Source organism: Dermacentor silvarum, chromosome 7, assembly GCF_013339745.2.
Source record: "Dermacentor silvarum isolate Dsil-2018 chromosome 7, BIME_Dsil_1.4, whole genome shotgun sequence".
NCBI lineage: Eukaryota > Metazoa > Arthropoda > Arachnida > Ixodida > Ixodidae > Dermacentor > Dermacentor silvarum.
Window position 1 is genome coordinate 96,639,685 of NC_051160.1, and position 23,059 is coordinate 96,662,743.

The window sequence follows — 23,059 nt, forward strand, 5'->3', positions numbered from 1 at the left end:
GTAATGGAGAGTCCGCGTTTACGGGGGTATGAGCCAATTCTTTGTTCGTGTCCTAACGTGCGCTCCACCGACGCGTTAGGACACGTCGTCGGCTGCTGCTCTGCGTGTGGTAGGAGAAGGACGTGCATTAACCTACGGTCTAGGAGCTAGCGCCATTAAAGACACTTAACGGGAACATTATAGGGTAGCCGAACTGTTTTTGGACATCAGCTTCACCAGCAAACATTAAGCAGCCAAACGAGATGCTATGAGTAGGCTTTTTTATGTTGTTATATCAATGTGGCCAAATTTATTCACAGAGTGCCACGGCGACAAGAGAAGGAAGTCGCGAAAGTTTGTTGTGAAGTCACCAAAATTATCCCTAAAACTGTCGAATGAATTTAAAAATAGCGTAAGCGTTGCGCAGTACTATAAGATGAGCTAACATGGCGTAAATCGTCAACCCAAATGGTAAACTCTTTTCCAGTGGCCCCGTAGATGTGCCTGAATAATAAAGATAGATATACCGGCACGGCTTAGAGGACCTTTAGATGACTAATATATTTGCGGAACAACCATCAAAGCATCTGGAGTGTCGTGTTTATTTAGAGATTGTAAGGTTAGAATTTCAGCGAATATAAACAACACACAACTAAAGAGACTTTCCTATGAAGAACAGTTATTTTATTCTCATTGTCACGGCCAATTTTGTAGTTCTCGGCAATCGTGTAAAGACAACAGAATTCTTCGGCAAGCTCTTAGCCACCCGTCGTTAACACGGCAACGCCAATTAGGTAATCCTTTTAAAGGTGAAGTACTACACTTCTTGTCTTTGATCCAACTGAAAGCTCTGTTTTGTATTCAGTTGCTTCATAGGCGTGAGACAAAAACAGTACGTTCATATTAGCACTCACAAGCCCTGTCGCTCCGATGTACACACCTTTCTACAGTCAATATGTCTTTAATTAGGCTGTTGCGCTTTGCTCTCGCTCCCCCCCCCCCATTTATTTCAATAAACTTTCGCAAATAAGGTATTTATTTTACTGCGAAATATCTCAACAATTACCAAGGCAGATCAAATTGAAACTGCGAAATCCGCAGCGCTTAGATCTATTAAAATTGGTTTTGTAAAGGTTTCAAAAAAATGAAACGCGCATTTTGTGATCTCAATGGGAAGCCTCTGAAAATCACTCATGAAGCCCAGACGCCGTACTAACTGGTGGCTTTGGTAGAATGAAATAGGTTCTAGAAGTCCATTTAGAAAGCAGCTTTCACAACCTTCAAGTCGCTAACGTTTCACCAATGGTTCTACCAGGTATGTAAAATAAGTTGCCCGTTGTTGAATAGAAAATTGTGTTGCTAAAGTAACAACAAAACGTAAATCTAGCGACAATTTTTTTGAAACGGCAACACTGGTTATGAATAAGGACGCAAACAATAACTTTCAAGTGCATCCATAAATAGTAAAGATGTGGCAAATCGTGTGACATCTGTTGCATTTATTTTGTTTCGTGACTGCGTACTGCATTTTCACGTCAGGAATTATCTCCACAAATATATGGAAGCTCAGCACGTTTTCGCAATGGTGGGAAATCTACCGACGAATGCTCTGTTTGGCTGGAGACATCCGCTGTGCACAAGGAAAATGCCAGTTCTGTACTTATACAGAGTAATGATTATTTTTTATGAAGATATAAACTTGTTTAACTAAATGTAGCCAGAAAAGAAATCAAGAGATTGTTATCTGACGTGTTTTAAGACTGTAGTAGCGCAAATGTTTTTGCTGCCTCAGTCACGGAATATGTGTCATCGTGGTGGTACAGAGAACGGCGAATTGCAACAAGCAGGTATTTGTATCTTGCACCTCCTCCTGCATTTTCCTGCATTCGATATGAGTTGTCGTGACCGTATTGATGTTGCGCGATGGCATCTTTAACGTAATATATTCTCCAAAATGCGAGAGCTATTATTTCGCAGTGCGGATGAAAGTCTCGGAAACGTAAGGTGAATATGCCCTCAAATACGTTTTCTAAAGATGAAGGTCGTATTTCTGTCGATATTTAATTAGTACGCTTTCAATACAACAAGAAATATAACACCATATATAAACAGTAATTATTCGAACGTTTAAAATGGTGCCCAAAAGGACCTAATAAGCCTTTGAACTGTTGCACGTACAGAGCATACGCAAGACACAACATACAGAAAATACCAATGTGGTCGACCACTAACAACATGAGGTAGAGAAACAAACATGGGGGAAAATGTGACAAGGCTGCCATAAAAGTGAGGTAATCATACAACAGGACCATATGCGCTGTTACAGAATACAGGGAATGAAATGTGAAGTATGTCAGTACAGGCAGACTGTTTACAACATGTTTTTGATGTGCAGATAAAGGACAGTAACTACTGCGACACAGCCACGCAATAAAACGCGAAATGCTGGCTGGTATGTTAGTGCGGTACGCTAAATAGTGCACAATCAAGAAGCATTGGACAATATTTAGCGTCATGAGAAATATGTTAAAGGTCCAGAAGTACAAATTTATTACGCCGTTTCATACAGTGAAAGGACGCAACACACCAAGTAAAAGGCATGCGAAAGGAAAGAGCGCATCGTTGTATGAAACATGAACCAACTAGCCCAACAAATTCATTAAGATTTATTACGTCGTAATTTTAGAGTGGCAATTTCAGTTACAAACGGGCTGAGCTACAATAACCAAAATGGCAAAAGCGTTTGTGAAAGTAACTGTAAATTTTGCCTTCTAGACGCGTTCACTCAGGTCCGATATTTATTTGCACGTTCCACACGCAAACTACAGGGACATACTCTAGTATTGGAATGAGCACACTAGAGTAGAATTTCAGAAAGACAGCAGAGGAGCGAAAGGGAACCGATATTTCACAAACAATGGCAAGAGTGCGAAGCACACGTTTTTTAGCGCATCTAACTTCCGAAAACAAGCAGAACGTTCTATCCACGTAGGTGCCAAGATGTTTCATCGAACCTGGGCACTATTATTATTATTATTAATATTCATTGCCATCTTCAAACGTAATACATGAAGATTGAAGCCTGTCACAGCCAATTAGGAGGTTTCCATGAATTGGCCTGGCAGCAGTCGCGAAGAAATGAAATATATAATTCAAAGAATACACAACAAAATATTTTAGTATTCAGTGCCAAATATTGTTAAATACCTTAGTACAGTACAATAAATGTGAAGCAGAGTAAAGAGCAAGGTAACAATGCCTGGATTTATAGTGATTTCGCAGTGTTCTTAAAGTGACATGGAAAACCTTGTGGCAGCTCATTGAACATAGTTGGTACATACTCACTGAGATGTTATTGGGCACAGCATCACTCCAGAAAGAGAGAAAAGCAGCACGCAGGAGGACAAACACATACCAGACTTGTATTGGACATGTTTAACACATTGAAACGGCACAGACACGACATTTCTCCAATATACATTCTAGAGGACAGGCAGCGATATATAGATTAGTCAAATATAATCTGCCTACAGTTCATACGGAAGAAGGTGTCGCCGAGTCGGAGAGGTCGTGGATCCGGTGTCGGACATCAGTGTCGGGCAGTGGGGTCGGACGGCAAGGTCAGACAGCAGGGTCCGACTGCAGGACCGGATCACACGCGTTGTGTGGCCGCGTGGAGCTCAGGTGGCCCTGCGCCACGGTCGATGAACCAGAGCCTCCACGTGCCCGGTTTCCCGACGGCGGGGTTGTGATCGTGAACACACAGCAGCAGCCCACCGGGTCACGTCCACAGCTGGCGAGGTAGCCCTGTGGCCGCTCACCCGCACGCTCGTTCAGCCAGGCTCAGGATCACCAGCCCTCCTGGACCCCAGGAAGAACCGGACGAGGTGGCCTCTCAGCTTGTGACAGCGTTCATTCGACTGCAGGCGTAGTGACGCGGGCGGCAATAGCTAGTATGGGGCGGACGTCCACCGAGGAAGCTCTGCCGTCGAATGCCGAACATCGCGCACGGCACTCACCACGGGCCACGCTCTCTCGAGCCACGCTTTTGGAGGCGCCACTGTCGACGCTCGGAAATCGGTGTCGATGATGATGATGATGACCCCTAAGGTAGATACCTTTTCGCACGTACCCACTCATGGGTATTTGCGAAGGGTCGGTGTCCTCTTCGCCACCGCACGCCGCACTGTCTTCATATGTTTATGTTTCCCACTCCCGCGTACCATATATTATCACAATACCCATATTTTCGAGAAAGTTGTTCACAACTATTCTAACACAAGGACAAGGTATTAAAAAAGATAATGTCATGTACGTTTGTCAGATTGTTCATATGAACACAAGACACAAATTGTTCACACAGCATTGCGAACAGTTTACGTACGAACTATAACACAAAGTTATAGTTCGTATAACACAAAGCAAGGATGCCGGCTCCGTCGCCAGAGCAGCTCGGCGAGAAATGGTCAGGCTCTGGGACGATGTTGCTTCGGTGTCAGTTAAAGTAGAAAGACGTTGGGCTTGAGGTGACTCTCACGAGGTAGGTTAACCCAACACAACCGACCATGTTCCTGACTCCGACGATGACTCCTTGTTTTCTTGGAGGACGACGCTGAGGTTGGAGACTACGGGAAGTCTTACACCTGCATATGTGGCTCTCTTCAGGCAGGCGAACACTCGGTTGTGTGGGCTCCCGCTCTTCGTACTTCTTTAGCACATTTATATGAAAGATTTTGTTCTTTTCAGAGACTTCAATGACGTGAAATTCGATGACTTGAAACAACCCTTTCCATTGCATTAGAAGTTTGTTTGAGTCAGTTGGCAGCAAAATGAGCACTTTGTCGCTTGGACATAATTTCCCAGGACGACTTTTCCTGTCATAGTAGGTTTTTTGTTTGTCACAAGCTTTCTCCAGCTGTTCACAGGCGATCTTGCATGTCTCCACCAGGCGATTGCGCAAATTAAACACATAAGTGTATGTCGTTCGCGTTCTACCATCTAGTTCCTCGTTCGTCCACAGTTCCATTAATCCGACAAAGGTCCTCGGACGTGCCGGCCGTTAATGAGCTGAAAGGGAGAGAACCCGAGGCTTGCCTGTGGAACTTCTGTATATGCAAAAAGCAGAGGGGCAAGGTGTCAGTCCCAAGATCTGGTCGCTCTTGGCACATTCTCTTTAACATCTTCCTTAGGGTGCCGTTAAACTTCTCGACGAGACCATTCGCCATCGCATGGTAGGGCGTCGACTTGAGTAGCTTCACTGAGAGCAGTCGACTAACCTCTTTCATCAATTCTGAGGTAAAGCTTGCTCCTTGGTCAGTGACTATTTCTTTTGGCAAGCCGACGCAAAAAAAAAGTTGCAGTGGCTTAGCTCGGCTATGCCAGGATATACGTAGCGTTAGCAAAGGTTTAGCTGATTATTCTTAGCTTTCCTGGTTGTCTCCTACGCTCAACCGCTAATTGCCAGGCAACTACTTCGGGATCCGATGAATCAAGCTTCTCCGTTCTTCTGCGCTGTTGAGCAGCATTTGCGCTCTCCTTCTCCATGGCTATACCACACTGGCAAACGCCAGTCAGAAGCGCAGCGGCTCCACCGCAGTGTCAGTCGATGACTGCACAGTGAGCGCGCGCCGGCGCCAGTGCGTCTACCACGGCTACGACGTCACTCCTCTGGAATGCGCAGACCGGCGGCGGTGAGTCGCGCGCGGCGGCGGCGGAGTGCGCGAGAGGTGCCGGCTCCGGTGGCTCCGGTGCGCAAGCCGTGTGACATCACTGATCCTTGCGCATGCGCAGCACGGCTCTTGATGTGCCGCGCGAAACGGGCTTGGCTAGGCCAGTGTAGCTAACGCTACAAAAAAAAAAGATCTCGATCAGTGCTTCTGCAACCTGAACTGCGTCGGTTGCGGGGAGTGCCACAGCATCCGGATAACGAGTGGCAAAGTCGATTAACGTAAGAACGGATCGGTTCCCACGGACCGATCCCGATGAAAAGGGCCGATTGAATCAACAGCCACCCTTTCAAAAGGTGTACGGATCACAGGCATGTTACCCAGTGAGCGACTCCTACTTTCCCTTTCCCTTTAGGGGTTGTCCTTTGGCACTTGTCGCACGACTTGACGAAGCATTTTACGTCTCCGTGTATATCTGGCCAATAAAATTCTTGTAGGACACGATCTGTTGTTCTCCTGATACACTGATGTCCTTCCATGATGCTTTCATGTGCCACTTATAATATGCCATGTCTAAATGCTTTGGGAATGATCACCTGCTTAAATATTTTTCCGGTAGCCACGCGGTAACGGCGATATAGCAATCCTTTTTCTTCCATGAATTCGTAGCTGTCACCCTTTCCAGAGTTAAACGACTTGCTCACTTTGGCAAAAACATGTTTCAGCGCCAAGTCTTTCTACTGTTCTTCAATGAGTTATCCTTTAGTTACGTCACGAAATACAATTGTTGGAACGCAAAAAGGATGAATCTTGCCTTGTTCTTGCTCTTGAGTTTAGGGTTTAGCCAAGCTCGACACTCGCTGAGGCTTCATAGGCGCCTTATTCAGCGTGATTGCTATCGACGACGACTCTTCGTTGGGAGCAACGGGGTGTTTCCAGTCAGAGTCCGGATTGTATGGTCCTCTGAAGCCTGGAAGATTTCCCTGAACAAGGTCGTAGAGGGGCTCGTCCATACATGCCACTGTTAACTTGCCTGTGAAGTACGGCGTGTTCCCTTGTATGACAGCTTCAGGCAGGTAGCTTGTTCAGCCGTCCAGAAGAACACCGTCGCTTGTTTTTCCCGTAATATACACATCTGGAACGAGTTCTCGTCTTACAATTGCGGTATTACAACCGGCATCTCATAATACACGCACATTTCTTCCTAGCAGTCAGCCTTCGACCACTGGCATCCCGTCAGTGAGGAAAGGTACAACTTGATGGGCGAGTCTTCTTTCGTGGACGCTTTGATGCTTTCACTGGGCGAGTACAAACTGGTTGAGATTCGGTGAGTGCACACGAATAACTCGGTTTTTTGTCCCCGTACTGATTTCGGCAATTTTAAGCTGTATGTCCTCTTCTGTCACACAACTTACACTTTAGCATATGCTTAGGTGGGTTACGGCAGTCAGGAGCGAAATGTCCAAACCGTTGGCTGAGTATGCACTTGAGTTGCGGTTTCCTGGGAGCTTCAATGTTTTCCCACCGCGTAATCATTTGCATTATCGGGACCTTTTCCTAGGTTTGTCAAGTTCTGCGCTTCAAGAAAGCGATCCGTCAAGCTAGCAAGTTCGTCAAGGGAGTTTCAGTTTCGCTTCCTCAAGAAAATGACTAGCTTTGCTTGACAACAGCGCGGAAACTGTTCAGTGATCATGTGATCCTGTAGACCTTCATCCGTTTTAGGCACGTTAGCCATCTCAATCCAATGATCAAAATAGGCCGAAATGCGTGCTGCAAACTGTCTTCCAGTTTTGCCATCTGCTGCTCATGCTTTCCGAAACATCGCTTGGTAGCCCTGAGCCGTTAATTGGAACCTTTGTATTAAAGCTTTTTTTTTACCTTCGGGTAGTCAAACGAACCGGCGGCCGTCATCCGACCGACCACCGTTACAGCTTCGCCAGTTAAACACATGCTCACAGCAAGAGCCCATTTTTTGTGGCCTGTCCTGCCATGATGCGACGCGCTCAAATCGCTGTAAATATGCGTGAAAGTCATCGCGTTTCTCGTCAAACAAAGGAAGTAGCTTCTGTGGATTGAGGGATGACGGGGTAGTGCTGGGCGCAGGCAAAATTTTAGAAGCCGCTGCCGGTACATTCCGAGATCCTTCCTGAAGCTGTAGCTCTAGCTGGAGGACCTTACGTTGTCTCTCGTCAGCTAAGCGCGCTGATTTAATAGCTTCCTTGATTGCCTCTCGCTCCGCATCTCTCTCGTCCCTTTGTTTTGCTTGCTCGACCTCAATCCATCTGTGAAGTTCGGCTCCTGACAATCCTAGTTGGAGTCCTATAGCGGCGAGTTTCTCTAAATCCATGGTGCCGTCTACTAATGCGTGTCTGCTCTCAAGCGAAACTGCCCTCTTTCACTGATTTTACGAGTGAATCCTGGCAGGCTCACCAGTTTGTGAGATTCTTGGGTACAGGACGGCTCCAGAAAAAGAGAAAATCAGCACGGTGGAGCATAAACAGACATCAGACTTGTTTTGCACCTGCTTCGCACATTGAAACGACACACACACACACACGACAGTTCTCCAAAATATATTCTCGAGGCCAGGCAGCTATATATAGATTAGTCAAACGTAAACTGCCTGCAGATCATGCAGAAGAAGGTGTCACCGCGTCGGAGACGTCGTGAAACCGGTGTCGGACAGCAGTGTCGCACAGTAGGGTCGGACAGCAGGTTCGGACTGAAGCACCGGACCACAAGCGTTGTCTGGCCGCGTTTAGCTAAGGTGGCCCTGCGCCACGGTCGATGAACCAGAGCATCCGCGTGCCTGGTCTCCCGACGACGAACACGAACAAAAGAGGCAAACAAAGCCATTCGCTGTAAAGAAAGCTAGTGAGCAACTAAAATAGGCAGAGTTGCTTTCCTAAGGTGCGTTTTCGTGCTCGAGCCTCAAATGTCAAAAGAATTTAGCTGAATCGTAAAAGTTTCGTAATCACATTTTCACACGCAGCTTCGCGTGCCTGCGATTCCAAGCATGTTGGCGTACAAAACAATTAAGCTTCTTGCTTTTTCTGAAACTAATTTGGCATCCGAAGGCGCAGCAGGTCATGGTAATGAAAAATGCCGTGAAGCGACGTCGCTCTTGTCGCAATTAGTTCCAGGCGTTCGCAAACCAAAACAACACGGAAGAGAAACGGCGCCAACATACGCTCCTCGCCACTAGGTAGATGCTTCTGGGCGAAAATGGCGATGGAGGCGCAGTTTGGCTCTGACGTCACCGGGGACGTAAAGCTCGGAGCCGCCGCCACGGCGGCAGAACTCTCGCTGACTCTGTGGCGAGTACGTGTGCCCTTGACATGGGACGACCAAAGAAGATCCGGATGCCCGAAGAAGAAGCCGCTCAACTTGAAGCGCGTCGCGCGGCCAAGCGAGAATATGAGCGTCGGCGACGAGCCGATTCGGAATACCATTCCTAGCAGCACTTAACATTTGATAACAAAAGTTAGCCAAGCCTAGTAAAACCTGGAAGAAACGCTAGGTCGATCACCAGCTCCACTGTTTGCTCCAGCCTTGCACCGCTATTGCAAGCTGCCCACGTGTTTTTTGTGTCATCCAGATAATTGCCGGGGCGCCTCAGCCGTATCGTCGACGGACGCTCGCGGAAAATGGGATCCTCGGTCTTCGACAGGCCATCATTGCAGCGCTAGCAATATCTAACCTGTTCATGTTAATGAGCACGTTAGTTTGTAACACGGGGAGGGGGAGAGTGAACAGTAGACAGTTTTAGTTTAGCGTGGTTACCGGAATAGCGGGCGTACCGGAATAGCGGGATCGAAATGCGCATGCAAAGAACGCTAAACGAGCCATACCGTTTACCGTGCGCACGCTATTTCTCAGAGTTAACGTTACCGTGTTAGCGTGTTTACGTAGTGTACGTAAAACATGGCGGCGGTCCCGGCCACCCGCTTCGAACTGAATTTGGAGTTACTGTTGAATAATTCACTTCGTTGGTAGGAAATGACTGCGTAAATGGCTTTCGCTTACCTTCAGGCAGGATGGACAATATGTTTTTATGGATAATTTAGCGGAGTTTTCGAGATCGCTTATCGTTTCGAACGCGCCTAATTAAGCCTAACGAAATAAATTTTCTCCGAGATGTGAGCCCCACCTGTCGATAAAGTCGGGTGATAGGCGCGACGACGGAATATGGCCTCTGAGATGGGAGGATTTCGGAGGCTATGGTAGACAGCTTGTACTGCTTGTCTGTTTCGCTGCAGATCGGCGAACATGGCAAGTAAAAATACAACGCGCTCCTGGCTTCCATTGCGCTGCCGGACGCACACACACATATCTTAGGTGCCCTATGTATGCGAAATTCAAAGCGTAATGGAATAGCGTCCCGCACGTAAACTACGCTATCACGCTATACTAAAACTCTCTTTCTCCAAAGTTCGTTTGTGGAATGGTAACGCTATTTGCCGTAACCCCGCTATTACGCTAACGCTAAACTAAAACTGTCTAGTTTTGATTTTTTCGCCGTCACGACTGTCTGCCTAGCGGAAAAAATGAACAACCCTAACTTTAGTAGACTATGTGATTATAAAGTTCATTATTTATTTTTATGTTCCACAAACACTAGGATAAGCTTTGCCTGAATAGTTAAACGAAAAAAAGTAATGAGCACAGGAGATGGTTGGACTTTGATGTCGTACTTTTGCATGCAATGAAACTGCAAATTTTTACTGAATATGAATAACAATTGTGCACTAGCCTCCAACATGTCAGTTTACACTTGTCAACAGAGCAACTGACACTTAATGACGGTGCTCGTTTTTCGGCGTTGGTTTGGCTCCAGTGTTAAATTCTGGTTCTGTCTTGCTGTGCAGTATGCCTTGACATATCGGTGCGTAAATACTATGTGATTTATTTGTGAGCTTCGTCCATTTTCGCATACAGCCTCGACTAGGGCCCCGGGTAATGGAGAAGTTTCGCACTCTGAGGTCATAGATTGTTTGCATTCCTGAAAGAGAGAGTGAGAACAGAAAATATATTGCTTCAGCAGCTGTCCCGAATGCCAAAATCCAGAGGTAATTGCACACGAGTTGATATCTACACAAATTGTGCTTGTTATAGTGGCGAAAAAAATTTATATTTATTCACGATCATTAGTTTTAGATAACTGTGAATGTTCTAATCAATAAATTGTACAAAATATAGAGAAACGTTTTATCCTTCATGCAGTGTTACAGCTACAGGCAAGCATTAAATGACAGTCCACAAAATAGAACAAACCTGGATCATACTACACTAAAACGCTTTCTTCGCGACGGATCACGTATTTTTAGCAGCAATCACTCTGTATAAATTGAATGATTCTAACTTGAAGTTTGCATCAATATGTGCTTGATAGCGTATTTTATTTAGAACAATTCTTTATACGTTTTTATACCAACAGAAAATATATGGACACTCCACTGAAATTTTCGCCGTTGCCAAGATGTTGCACATAAAGTGCAAGTGCGGTAACATCCTATCGCATCCCGCACGCCGTATACTGTGGGTGCGAGGGAAAGCGTCCGAGGATGCGCCAAGAAGCGTGTGGCATAATGGCCTCCAAATATGGAGGAATTAATAGGCTGAGGATAGGTGCTACTCAGTCTGCGCACTAGGAGAAAAGTGTGGAAGTCACGTGGAACTTTTCTCTGTAGCCGCCATGTTGTCGGAGCACAATGGCGGTTTTGTTACGGTGGTGTGTGCTCTTGCGTGCGTTTCGCTTCGTAGCAAAGGCGTCTTGCGGGCAGACTTGCGTTACTCTCCGTCGTGTTTTCTTCCACTCTGTTATATCTAGACCGCGCTCTCACAGCTGTTGTTGTGGCCAAGGTGGGACTGGAAGCAGTAAAAAGTGAGAAACGCGCACCCATGGAACGCCGTACACCCCATACCACGCAACGGATGAAGGAAGATCTGGGTGTACATTTGCCATCATCGGTAGATTTGTGCTAAGGTGTTATCACAGACTGAAGCCGCTGTGCTTCAGAATATGTACTTTAAACACCTTGCAGGTCTGTAATACCTGTGCAGTAATCCTGGTTTTGGCAGTGGACGATTTATTTGTGGCACGCAAAACAGCGACGTCAAAGCATGGGTAAAAACGCGGCTGTTGCGAGTAATTAAGGGGCGTACCCTCCTTGCCGCAGATATCTGTGTACCCAAGGGGCGCAGCGAAGTGACGGATGGCGGATACGGTGCGAGAGTGAACAAGGCTCGACAGAAGAACTTACAAGGTAAATACACCTGGTAGCGCAGCTTCCATAGAAGCCCATACGTTCAAAACATGACGGTTCATGGGCGGTTCATGGGGCTTCGCGCCATCTATGTGAGGAGGGAACACTTCCGGCGGAAGAAAAAATAATGTGACGTCATATCCGTTAAACAGAAGTGACGTCATTTTGTTCTCAAAGGCGCGAAATTTGTTTTCGGAGGCCTGCCATTGGGGCTGTATATTCAAATGCCTCGCCGTTCGACTTGATGGACATTTCGAGCTTTCAGCGCGGAAAGCGATGCAGGAAAGGTTCAGCCGTACGGGTGTCGAAATTGCATCGCTGCACGGAACATACTTTCTTTGGAGGTCGACGAACATTTTGGGCGTAGAGTGCTCGTTCTTTCGTTGGACGCCAAGCCCATCGGTCAGCACTGTCCCACGAAAACAACTAAAGTAAACAATTGTCTGGCGGCCGCCACTTACTACTTTTGACTGAACAGGTTAAGAAACAATGAAACTGCCCGCGTCACCAAATTCAAGCAAACGTCGACAAGCAAAGCAGCACAACATACGAGGGGGCGTACTGTAACAGGTGAACTTTACGAGCGCGCCTTTCTGCACACTTCAAGAGCGGCATTGCATTACAAGTGATAGCGGCGTCAACGCCCGCCGCTATCGGTGGGCGCTCTTACGGTGGGCACTGAAAAAAAAAACGCATTTATATTGATAATGATCAAGTAAAATAGATTTGTTCTCTTCTCGCCATGCGTATATGAAATTGATGACGAATTTTATTTTCGTCGAAGGAATCTAACTGAGTCTCGCTTTATTTAAAAAACGCCTTTTCTTTCGCAATGTTTGTTCCCTCCAAACATAGTCGCGCTTCACTCGCTGCTCCCATAACCACCCTTGCTGATGTCGGTCACAATTCGTTCTGAACCTCATTTCGCCCGAAGCTTCGCGACCTATGTTGATCGACCTTGGAACTTACGCCTGCGCACACATCATGCGGCTGATGGCTGCTCGTAGGCCCGGTCAACGCACCAGCCGCACCCATACGCGCCTACTGTTCGGCACCGTGTAACATCTAACGACGTTCTCTTCTGTCGGGCTGCTATGCACGAGGTCGTGGATTGAATCCCGGCCATGGCGCCCGCATATTGATGGAGGCGAAATGCGAAAACACCCGTGTAGTTAAATTTAGATGGACGGTAAAGAACCCCAGGTGGCCCCAATTATTGCGGAATCCCCCACTACGACGTGCCTCATAATCAGATCGTGGTTTTGGCACATAAAACTCCATGATCTAATCTAATCTAATCTAAACATTCTCTTCTGCTGGCGTCTTCGTCGGCGCGCTGTGTGGCTCGTCACATCTCCGCGGTGAGCGGTTGCTTGAAACGTGTTCATTAAGGAAATACGATTCATAAAGTCATGACCAGCACACGTGTATGTTCTCAGAAACTGCAGATGGGCTAGCCATAGGTCGGTGTGTCGTGATGTGCGTAAAGTCTGCTGCCGGTCATCGCCTGTACATCCTTGCAGTGCAGTGAGAGTGCAGTGATTTATTTTCAGGTAAGCCGGCAAACGCAGCGGAGGACCGGCCTCACATTCTAATTTGCGAGTTTCATTATGAACTCCCTCCAACGCTAGAGCACAATAACCGGACACAATGACATAAGCAACGGTATCACGATGGTATACGCCTCTATCGGATCTTTTGGTCTGGATCACAACGGCGGAGCGCACGTGCGCGCTGAAGGCGAAAAATGCAAATATTAGAGAAGAGTCTGCCCCGACACGGTGGCGGAATAACGCCAACTTCTGGCGTCCCTGAGCTTCAGAAAGAGTGACGTCAGGGCCTCTCCTTAGTTTTTCTTTCTCCGTGGCTCCGAATGTCGGAGATCACGTGAGCAAGCGGGTGAAATCAGAATGGAGGGGGGTGGCGGGGGCAGCGCGCTTGGAGGAGCAGGATAGCGCACGTCTTCTCCTCCATAACCCAGCCGTGCCTGCACAAAGCTGTCTACGCGGCTGAGCTAATACATGGCCTATACGCCGTATCTTGGAGTTAAACTGCGGCGGGTGCAAAAGCCAAAGAGTGAGCCGAAATGGCTGCCGGCTTTGTGTTCGCACTGTTTACCTTGCCGATATTGCTTAAGTTTGCGTAATCTCAACTTTCTGAGACGTGGTGAAGCAAGAGACAACACGGAGCGTTTGCTTCCCGTTTCCGGCTGTTTTCATCACGCCAGCGTTGTGACAACGAATGTTCGTTTCGTGGTCATGGAGTGACATTAGTTCATGTTTACCTTTGCGCGCCACACTGTGCTTGTTCATAGCAAGCGAATAATAACTCTAATTTATACGGCCGATGAAACTATGAATCTTTGTGCAGTTCTTTATCGCTATCAAAGCCCTGCCTCTGGTGCGAAATTGCGACCTTGCTTTATTTTAACCATTATTTACGCAAGCACAACATATCATGATATAAATATAACCCTCAAAAGTTATTTCATTCATATGCGGCGTGGATCTGAAAATTAAATCAGTTGACCAAGTTAATGGATTAAAAATGAAAAAAGAATTAGGAATAACATTTTGCTAAAAATATCCGACGAAAGCTACCGTTAAACTTCTATAAATAAGGACGTCATAGACATGTAGACGCAGCACAAGACAGCATGAATCTCACATGAAGGGAAATATCTGGCTTAACATTCTTAATCCAAAATGTAGCTGCACTACGGCTTTCCCATATAACGTGTGATGACGTTCACAAAGATGTAAATGCTTTTTTTTTTTTCAAAACATACCTGGGGCATTATTTTCCTCAACTGCATTTGCCTTCGCAGCATTTACCTAAGCAGTGCTACAGAACAGCTACTTAAGATGCTTTTTGGGTTCCCGAAAAGTTGGCGGAGTTCTGCATTCGCACTACAGCCTTAAACACGCTAGCCACTTTGTGTGTCACTCTATGGCAGTTTTTAATTCATTTCTTCGTGTCGGCGGAAAATCTAACGTATATATATATATATATATATATATATATATAGAGAGAGAGAGAGAGAGAGAGTGAGAGAGAGAAATTTTATTTGGCTGGAAAATATTTTAGGTATAGCGGTGGTCGGAGCCCCTCAGTCCAGGGCCCCACTGGCCTCTGCCGCCTGCCTGACCTGGCTAATCAAGGACTTGTGTCCTGCCAAGTCGGAACGGGCGAGCTGTGCCTCCCACTGCTCCATTGAGATAATATTAGTTGGTCCTATGAGGGTGCTTAGTACACTCCCAGGTTACATGTATTAGTGTAGGTATGCCACCGCACCAAGGGCACGTGGCCCTATAGCGGGTGGGATACATGGCATTTAGCAGTTTTAGATGGGGGAATACCTCGGTCTGTATTTTGCGCCAATCGGCGTCCTCTTTCCCGCTAAGTTGTGGGTGAGGCGGCGGGTATTTTCGGTGGACTCCGCGTTGATGAGCAAGGATGTCTTTGACATTTAAATTGATGGGATTTTTGGGGGGATAGTGTGAGGGGTTTGGGGTCGAAGAGGAAGCCATCGCTCGGTTAGTAAACGCTCGAGCTAAGGCTTTAGCCTGTTCGTTCCCCTGTACCCCCGCATGTCCCGGGCACCAGAGTAGGCGATGGCGGTGGTTCAACGATTTGGGGATTATCGGGAGGCTAGCCGCAGTCACGTGCCCCTTAAGAAACATGCAACATGTTTCCCGAGAGTCAGTGACCACGACCGAGTCCCTTTCCGAACGCTCCGCGTGAGCGAGCGCGATCGCCACTGCTAACATTTCGGCCGAGGTGGAGGAGCCCGCCGTGGTCGACGCGGTAATTTGCTGCTGGCTGATCGCGTCCACGACTGCCAGGGCGTACCTCCTTTGGTAGCGCTGCCCGGTAGCCTCTGTATACGCAGCTGCGCCCGTGTAGTACGTATTGTACCTAGCGTTATTGGAGTACATCGATTGAATATGTTGTGCGCCTGCTTTGCGCCGTTCCTTGTTGTACTCGGGATGCATATTCTTGGGAATTGGAGCTACCTCCTTCGGTGAGATCGAAAATTACAATCTAACGTAGGAAACCAGGTCGTGGACCTTCGTAGCTCTCTAAGCGAGCGTTTGCGGAAACTGAAGAAAAATTGAAGCTTTGCAGTTCCCCTGTATATGGCTTTCTTATATGGCGTATACAAGGTAATCATAGAGGTTTTAAATACCAGCGAAAATATTAAGGAGCGATAGGGAAAGTGCTAGACTGATTAGTATATATAGAATACTTGATTAGCTTAAAGCCTGTTCCTCGGCATCTCCCAATAAATTATGATCATCATCCCGACCGGTGCACATGGAACAGTCGGACAACTGTCGCTCCCGACGGGAGCCATGTAAAGAAACACTGGATTTGCACATTTCGCAACGCACTGCAAAGCCTGTTTATGTACGGTTTGTTTATCCAACGTGAAGAAATTAGGGAAGAGTGGGAACCTAACAGCTGGCGAAGTCCTATAAGCGCTCTCGATGAAACATAAAGGCCAGGCATATACTAAGCAACGCTTCGATTACTCTTGTTGCTTCGGAAACTGGCTTCATACATTCGCGTATCCTAAACTGTTTCGTTGTCAGTTCCGTGCGATGTCATGGTCCATGCCTTTTCCTTTAATAGCCTCTTTTTGTAGATTTCGTTGTGGGATTTATGCAAATTAATCTCACATTTGTAGCTACACATTGTGTGCGCACAATTTCTTTGTCCTGTAAGTATGTCTATGTTGTAGCTCCTTCACAACAATGCGGTCTTAGGGACGAACATTAAGTGGTAGGTATGATGGCAGCAGATTTGAAAGGACACTACGGATGACACGAACGCAAGACACGGGTTTACCTAAAGTTAAAAGCAATGATAGTATTGAGTAGAAATCGAGCCTTATGTTTCTCATATATGGCACAAAGCTAATGTCACCTTTCACAGGTTGGTATCACACATCTCCGCCGTAGGTCGCGAGCTACAGCCTCCCGCATTTTTAGCTACACCTGTATATCGCGCGAGCGTCCATCACGCGTCATTTTAGCGCCTTTAAGCGGCGTTAATCAGTGAGACCGTCAGAAGGGCTCTCAAGTGCACTAAGCAATCTCCTGTGCAAAAGTCGTCTGATGCGATATTCCTTTCTTTGTGAGGTGGGATTCGAGCCCGGGTACCCACGGTCCGAAGGCGAGCGTCCTAACCACTAAGCTATACAGCCACGCTTGCAGAACATGCATTTATTGGAACCATATAATTGCTTTGTACCAACGATTGTAACACTACTTGCTGTGGGCGACAGAAATATAAAATGAGAGTGAGAGAGAGAGAAAGAGAAACACAGATAGAGAGAAAGAGAGAGAGAGAGAAAGAAAAAGAGAGAGAGGCGGGGCTTAAACCTGGCTACTCACAGTCCGAAGGCGAGCGTCATACCTACTACGCTATACACCCACACATGCAGAGCTCCGCTGTTTCACCAAACTTCACAAGCATGGAACTGGCTTATTTTTTTATAGTGTTCTCACGCGATATAGCTAAAAATGCGGGAGGCGGTGCCTCTCGTAAATATGGAAAGCATGTTTTTGGGTTAAGTTCAGTCAAACAAAGTTTCAATTCGTGGTTCCTGTGAAGTTATATAAATGGGCGAAATGGACTGGTCTCTCGGGCAACCTATGGGTCGAATATTGTCACCTAAGTATTACTTTATTTTTGAAATTAAATTTAGTAGGAACAGGAAATGTTGCAGAAAAACAATCAAAAAGCACGAAGTAGTCTGCAAGAATAGTCTTCCAATAATGTGACTCCAAGTTATTTTTTGCAGACGTTTACTTTACAAAGAAAGAAAGAAAAAATTCGTATATAACTCACCGGGAAGTGTCGTAACCTTAATCACAGCACACCTTAACTTCGTACTCAGATACACAACATTTTCCGTCTGATTGTACGGAATGCCTGAAATAGTAGTAAAATTTTGACTTAGTGCATCCTACTGCAGATAGCAAGTTTTGTAATGTCATGTAAAGTGTAGTAAAAAAGGAAACATTCTGCCTTCATAATGCCGCAACGGTTGCTCTTGTCTTTTATCAGTGCGAATATTTAATTTGTGAAAGCCTCGATGAACGCTGCCTACACACAAAATATATTGGCCCAAAGGAAAGAAAGTGTATGTGCTATATCCTGTTTACTGAACATGTTCTCATTGAAGCATGGCAATAGTTCGCAAAAATAAACAGATTGAAGATGGTAAAGCTATCTAAGTAGGTCACCAAAACGCATAGCTACTGCTTGACAACGAAGTCTACCTTATTCATGAACTTAGTCAAGGTAATAGTGAATAAAAAGCAAACGCCCACTGAGCGCACGCGCAGAAGGCAGTCATACAAAATATGGAGATACGCCCTGTCAAATAATACGACCAGATCACCATTTTGATAGTTGTTAAATTGAATAGTTCGAATATACGTCCAAACATACCCCACTTTATTTGCGCAGAACAATGGGAATTTCGTATCTAAAGCGCTAGTGCGCCAGTTTATTCAATACGCCGTTTATAGGCTTCATACATAGTCACTTGCTCTTAATCGCTATATTGTAGCTCTCGCAGAATGTCGCTCGTCACGGTCATTATATCATTACGTTAAATTGGCATACACGATTAAAATATACGCGCCGCTACTGCATTCGTCTTGATAGTTCAGCAGAAATAGTCTGTTGCAGAACGTTGACTGCAGGTAGATCTGTGGCACGTAAACGCAGGACCATGACATTTAGTACGATGAATGGTTAACATCGAGATGACCTGAGCTTTACACTATCGTTCCAATATATAACTCAGCCTTATTGCTTTTTTATCGCTATTACCAAGGTGCAAGAAAGATACCCTTAGATGCAAGAAAGATACCCTTAGATGCCAGGACAAATCAAAGTGCTACGAAGGCAATTTAGAGCCCTAGCGTAAAAGATTGGTTGTACTGGGGGCTGATTGAAAAGGCGGTTCAATATCACAGTATGTCTCAAACGTTCGCTGATGGCTTAGAGGAAGGGTGGGAGAACAGGGTGCGCTGCAATCCGTAGATGTGACGTGTTGCTGCGGGATACGTAGCACACGCCGACCGTCTCGAAATGCTAACTTACTTAACTGAAGCGTGCACAGCGCCTGCGTTCCAGCCAGGCCGTGGAAGTTGTAAGGTTGTTGTGGACACGTTCCGCGAATGGGTCTGTGGCCCAATTGAATAAACCAGGTTCAAGCAATACAGTGCTTGAACCTGGTTTAAGTCCCACCACCGGACACTTCTCTTACTTAAAGGGTGCCAGGTGAGTCTAGCCAGCAACCTAATGGTCAACTGACCGACTGGAAGGTGTCTTGCCAGACGGAAATATTGCCCTACTCTGAATACCGCTATCTGGAATAGAATGCAAAGCGCTATGCTAGACTCTCTATGCGATGTGTAAGAGCAGAGCGAAGGGATGAAGCCCAAAGCGAAACAACTATAAAAATAAAACCGACTCTGTCATGGACGGAGGCATGACGAGGAACGTTGCACAATGAGTGATTACTCAAAACGACCCAAAGTAAACAACAAGAAAAATGTCCTAGTAATGTTATCGAAAGAGTGCTTCGCAATACCATTACGGCGTAATACGTTGCAAGCAAACGGGTTATGGTGACGCCAAAAGAGGGTGGTGAGAGGCAGCTCTGTTTTAATTTTTATAATAACATTTATTTGATATGTACAAAAGGGTTTCTGTTCTTTTCATTTCACCCCCAATAAAATGCGGCGGCGGTCTCTGGAAATAAAAAATATTAACCCCGTCCTCAGAACTTGATTTCCACAGCCACTTTGTCACTGCGGCTTTAAGGGTTTAATTCAGTGTCTACAAATTTCATGCTAGTCTCAAAAATTTACATAGCGGCTATTAATACGAGCAGCGCGCAGTGAACAATGTTTACTGTACAATTGCTGCTTACTACTTTTGTAACAGCCAATGTGCACAATGAATGCTTTTCCAGCCAGTAAAATTTATAATATATAAAGTAAAAATTGGGCTTAATGGCTCTCGACCTAGGGCGCTATAACCTAAAATGATTTAAAACTGCTTTGATTCCATACTCCTGACGTCAAATTTACGTAAACACCGATGCAAGCATCGGGCGGTGACCCGCAGCGTTGTCTCAACAACCGAATCAAACACTTTCCTCGTTTATAGGTCACCTTTGCTCGCTTTCAAAACCAATAACATTGTTTACACTCAGCGGTTTTTCTTATCTAATTGGCTGACAAGAGGAGAGGTTGACGATCTAGTGGAGAGGGTTTCGATGGGGCCGAGCCAGCACAGTGAAAATAGATAACTGCATGAAGAGGATAGTGCCGGCTTCTCCGATTGATCCGCTTCCCCTTGCTTAGCTTCCGCTGGCTGGTCGAAAATCGCGGCGGCGTGCAACGGAAGGACAAGAATACCTCTAAAACGGATCCTCAGCAAGGAAGAGTTGGCAGAGCGATGTGGTATGCATGCCGAAAGGTATCGATAACGTTTCACTGCCACACAAAAAGGTTTATCATGCGCACATAATTACATGCTCACCGGCAGGTGCGAGTAGCGAGGGCCTGAGTGATCGGCGCGGGCAGCCATCTTCTATTCCTTTCGGAACGAGGCAGGGCCGCTATTTTGTAGCGATGCCTTTAAAGTAATAATGCCTTTTCGAGCTTATCGCGCTTTGTCAGTGGTCAGAGGGACGGTCCGCTCACGATATCAACGTTGATAACGCGAGCGGACCGTCGCTCTGGCCACTGACAAAGCGCGATAAGCGTGAAAAGTCATTATTACTTTAAAGGCATCGCTACAAAATAGCGGCCCGGTCTGTGGCTATTCAGAAAACATTTTCAGTTTTGTTCGGCATATTTTCGCGGTTTTGTGAGGTCGCGTGACAGACAGGCGAAATGGGCGTAGCCAGAAAACATTGGACCAATAGCAGAGGGCTAATGGTGAAAATGTGTCAAATCAGGAATAATTATTTTTCTTTTATGTGGTTTAATCATGCATAATAAGTGTACGTTATATCAGATGGGGAGCTATTGCGGTTTTCGTGACGTCGCGTGACAGACAGGCGAAGTTAGGAGTGGCCTGAAATTGTTTTGACCAATCGTGGAGGCTGAATGCAGAAATTGGATTCAAAACAGTTTGGAATCATTTTACGTTATAGTGCCCCTAATCTGTGTTCGCACTTGCGGACTAATTTTATGCCGTTCTTATTTGTCAACCCCCACAAAGTTTGTTATTGTTCCCAAAGTTTGTCTTCCTTGTGAGGAGATGGAACATGAGTATTCGTAGCCCTGCGTAATCAAACCACAATATTATATACACGAAGTTTCACTCTAAAAAGTATACATTAATGTTTGTGAATTGTTGGAGGTGCAACATGCCGTGCCCGTAATCACGCGCATTTCATAGAAACCCATGAAGGATGAAGCACTGCTTTATCTCTAGTAAGCACTGCGATTTTATTATTTGTCTAGACAAACATTTTGGTTACGTACGTGCTGGATCATTTACTTATTACATACTGTTTTTCATTTCATCAGCGACACCAGTAGAGTTCAGTAATTTTAGAAACGCCTCCTAAAGCGCCTATTCAAAGCAAACTAACATTTCGACGTTTTGTAGTACCTTGATTAAAAATAAACATGCGATCGACATTGTCCGGATTAAGTGTGCCCTGTAGGTAGCCAGATATCCTGCGAATAAAAAAGACGGATATGAATACAGCACATAGATTCGAGCGTGAATGTTGATAATACTTTGTGTCATTTTCATAACGTGATCGCAATAAAAGAACACAAGTTTGGTTTATCGTCTTCACTTGATCCACTTCACATTCACGGTTGATACTTCCAGTGGTGTTATATAACCATATTGGCTCTGGTGTAGACAAAAACTGAAACAGGCAGAAATACGTCCTTGTGAGCTTTGTGAGCACAAAAAAATCCTGCTATGTTTCCCGATTGTTCAATGAGCAAGGAACTAAAATTTTACTTTTACATGTTCTCTGTACAAGATAATAAATATATAGCTTTTGTACATTAGCACTTCCACTAAGACCATACTGTCAAACACATACAATCTAAACAAACTGCACACATCATTTCCATTCATTGAGTCTTATGAAGTACACGCAAGTAAGATCGCAACACGCACATTTGCGAACCCAGCAGTATCGGCTGTTTTGAAATATTTGTATTGAAAATATACAATGACTAGTAAAAACGGAAAATGGAGCATTCAGTTTGCACACAAACGTTATATGCAAAATGCAACTAAAAAAATAGGGAACGAAACCACTTGGATATTAACCATTTCACGTGAAAACCTTCTGCATTAGCGTGAGTTTCCTGGTTCCAGAAGTTCTAGGAGATGTTGTCAATACAATTAGCCTGGTTTTCCCAGAAAATGGAAAATAGGAAGGTAAACGGTTAAAACCTTTGAAAAGTTAACAGTAACCCCTTGGCTAAAATCAACTGAGTGGTGTACGTACGTGTCAGTCAAGGCACGCATACCTATCTTTTTGAAAACCGAGGGGAAAAACTATCAACCACCTTATAAAAAATAACAATAAACTGGGGCATATAAGTTCTTAAAGCATCACTTCTGAGAAAAAATAATACATGGTCCCTATGAATTGATATGCAGGTTTGATCAGCTATAATTAGCATAAATACCCATTGAAATGTATTGAACGTGTCAATTTTGTTTTGATTTATTTGTGAGGCACTCAAGCTACACAGTAGCATAAGGGAGGGACGAGGAATGCAGTACAAGAAATACGAATATATTTTTGTAAACAGGAATGCACAGTACAAAGAACAACGAGAATACATAAAGAATAAAACTTGCAATATCCCCCCTGAAAAAAAAACGACAGAACAAAAAAATTCATGACACAATATGGGGCAATTTATTGAAAAAAAAACCCATATCAAGCATTCAGTGTCCTCGACTAAGTTATTCCTATGTAATTCGTTTGATACTGTATTATTACGAGTTCTTTAGTGCGTTTACAAACAATGAGGGGCAGTTTCAAACTAAGTGGTGCTAAGACTGGGCAAACAGCGAAGCTGGTGTCCCTTCCCTAGCTCTAACTTGCTTTCCTTTGCTTGCATGGTG

General features: G+C 45.4%; 1 protein-coding gene across 23 annotated transcripts in view; it reads right to left on the reverse strand.

The window, feature by feature from the left end:
* Positions 1-23,059, reverse strand: part of LOC119458298 (uncharacterized) — an 86,582-nt gene that overhangs the window by 27,727 nt on the left and 35,796 nt on the right. For 3 of the 23 annotated variants that reach the window (XM_049671029.1, XM_049671027.1, XM_049671033.1), the window contains 2 exons: positions 17,768-17,851; positions 10,199-10,647 (listed from right to left, as the gene is read on the reverse strand). The exons of 8 other annotated variants lie outside the window; for them this stretch is intronic. In XM_049671029.1, coding sequence (XP_049526986.1) covers positions 10,442-10,647; positions 17,768-17,851 — 290 coding nt within the window. In that variant the 3' untranslated portion in view covers positions 10,199-10,441. Of the gene's footprint in view, positions 1-10,195; positions 10,648-17,767; positions 17,852-21,565; positions 21,834-23,059 lie in introns of those variants that run through there. 12 more of the 23 variants (XM_049671032.1, XM_049671039.1, XM_049671034.1 and 9 more) reach the window with 10 other exon arrangements.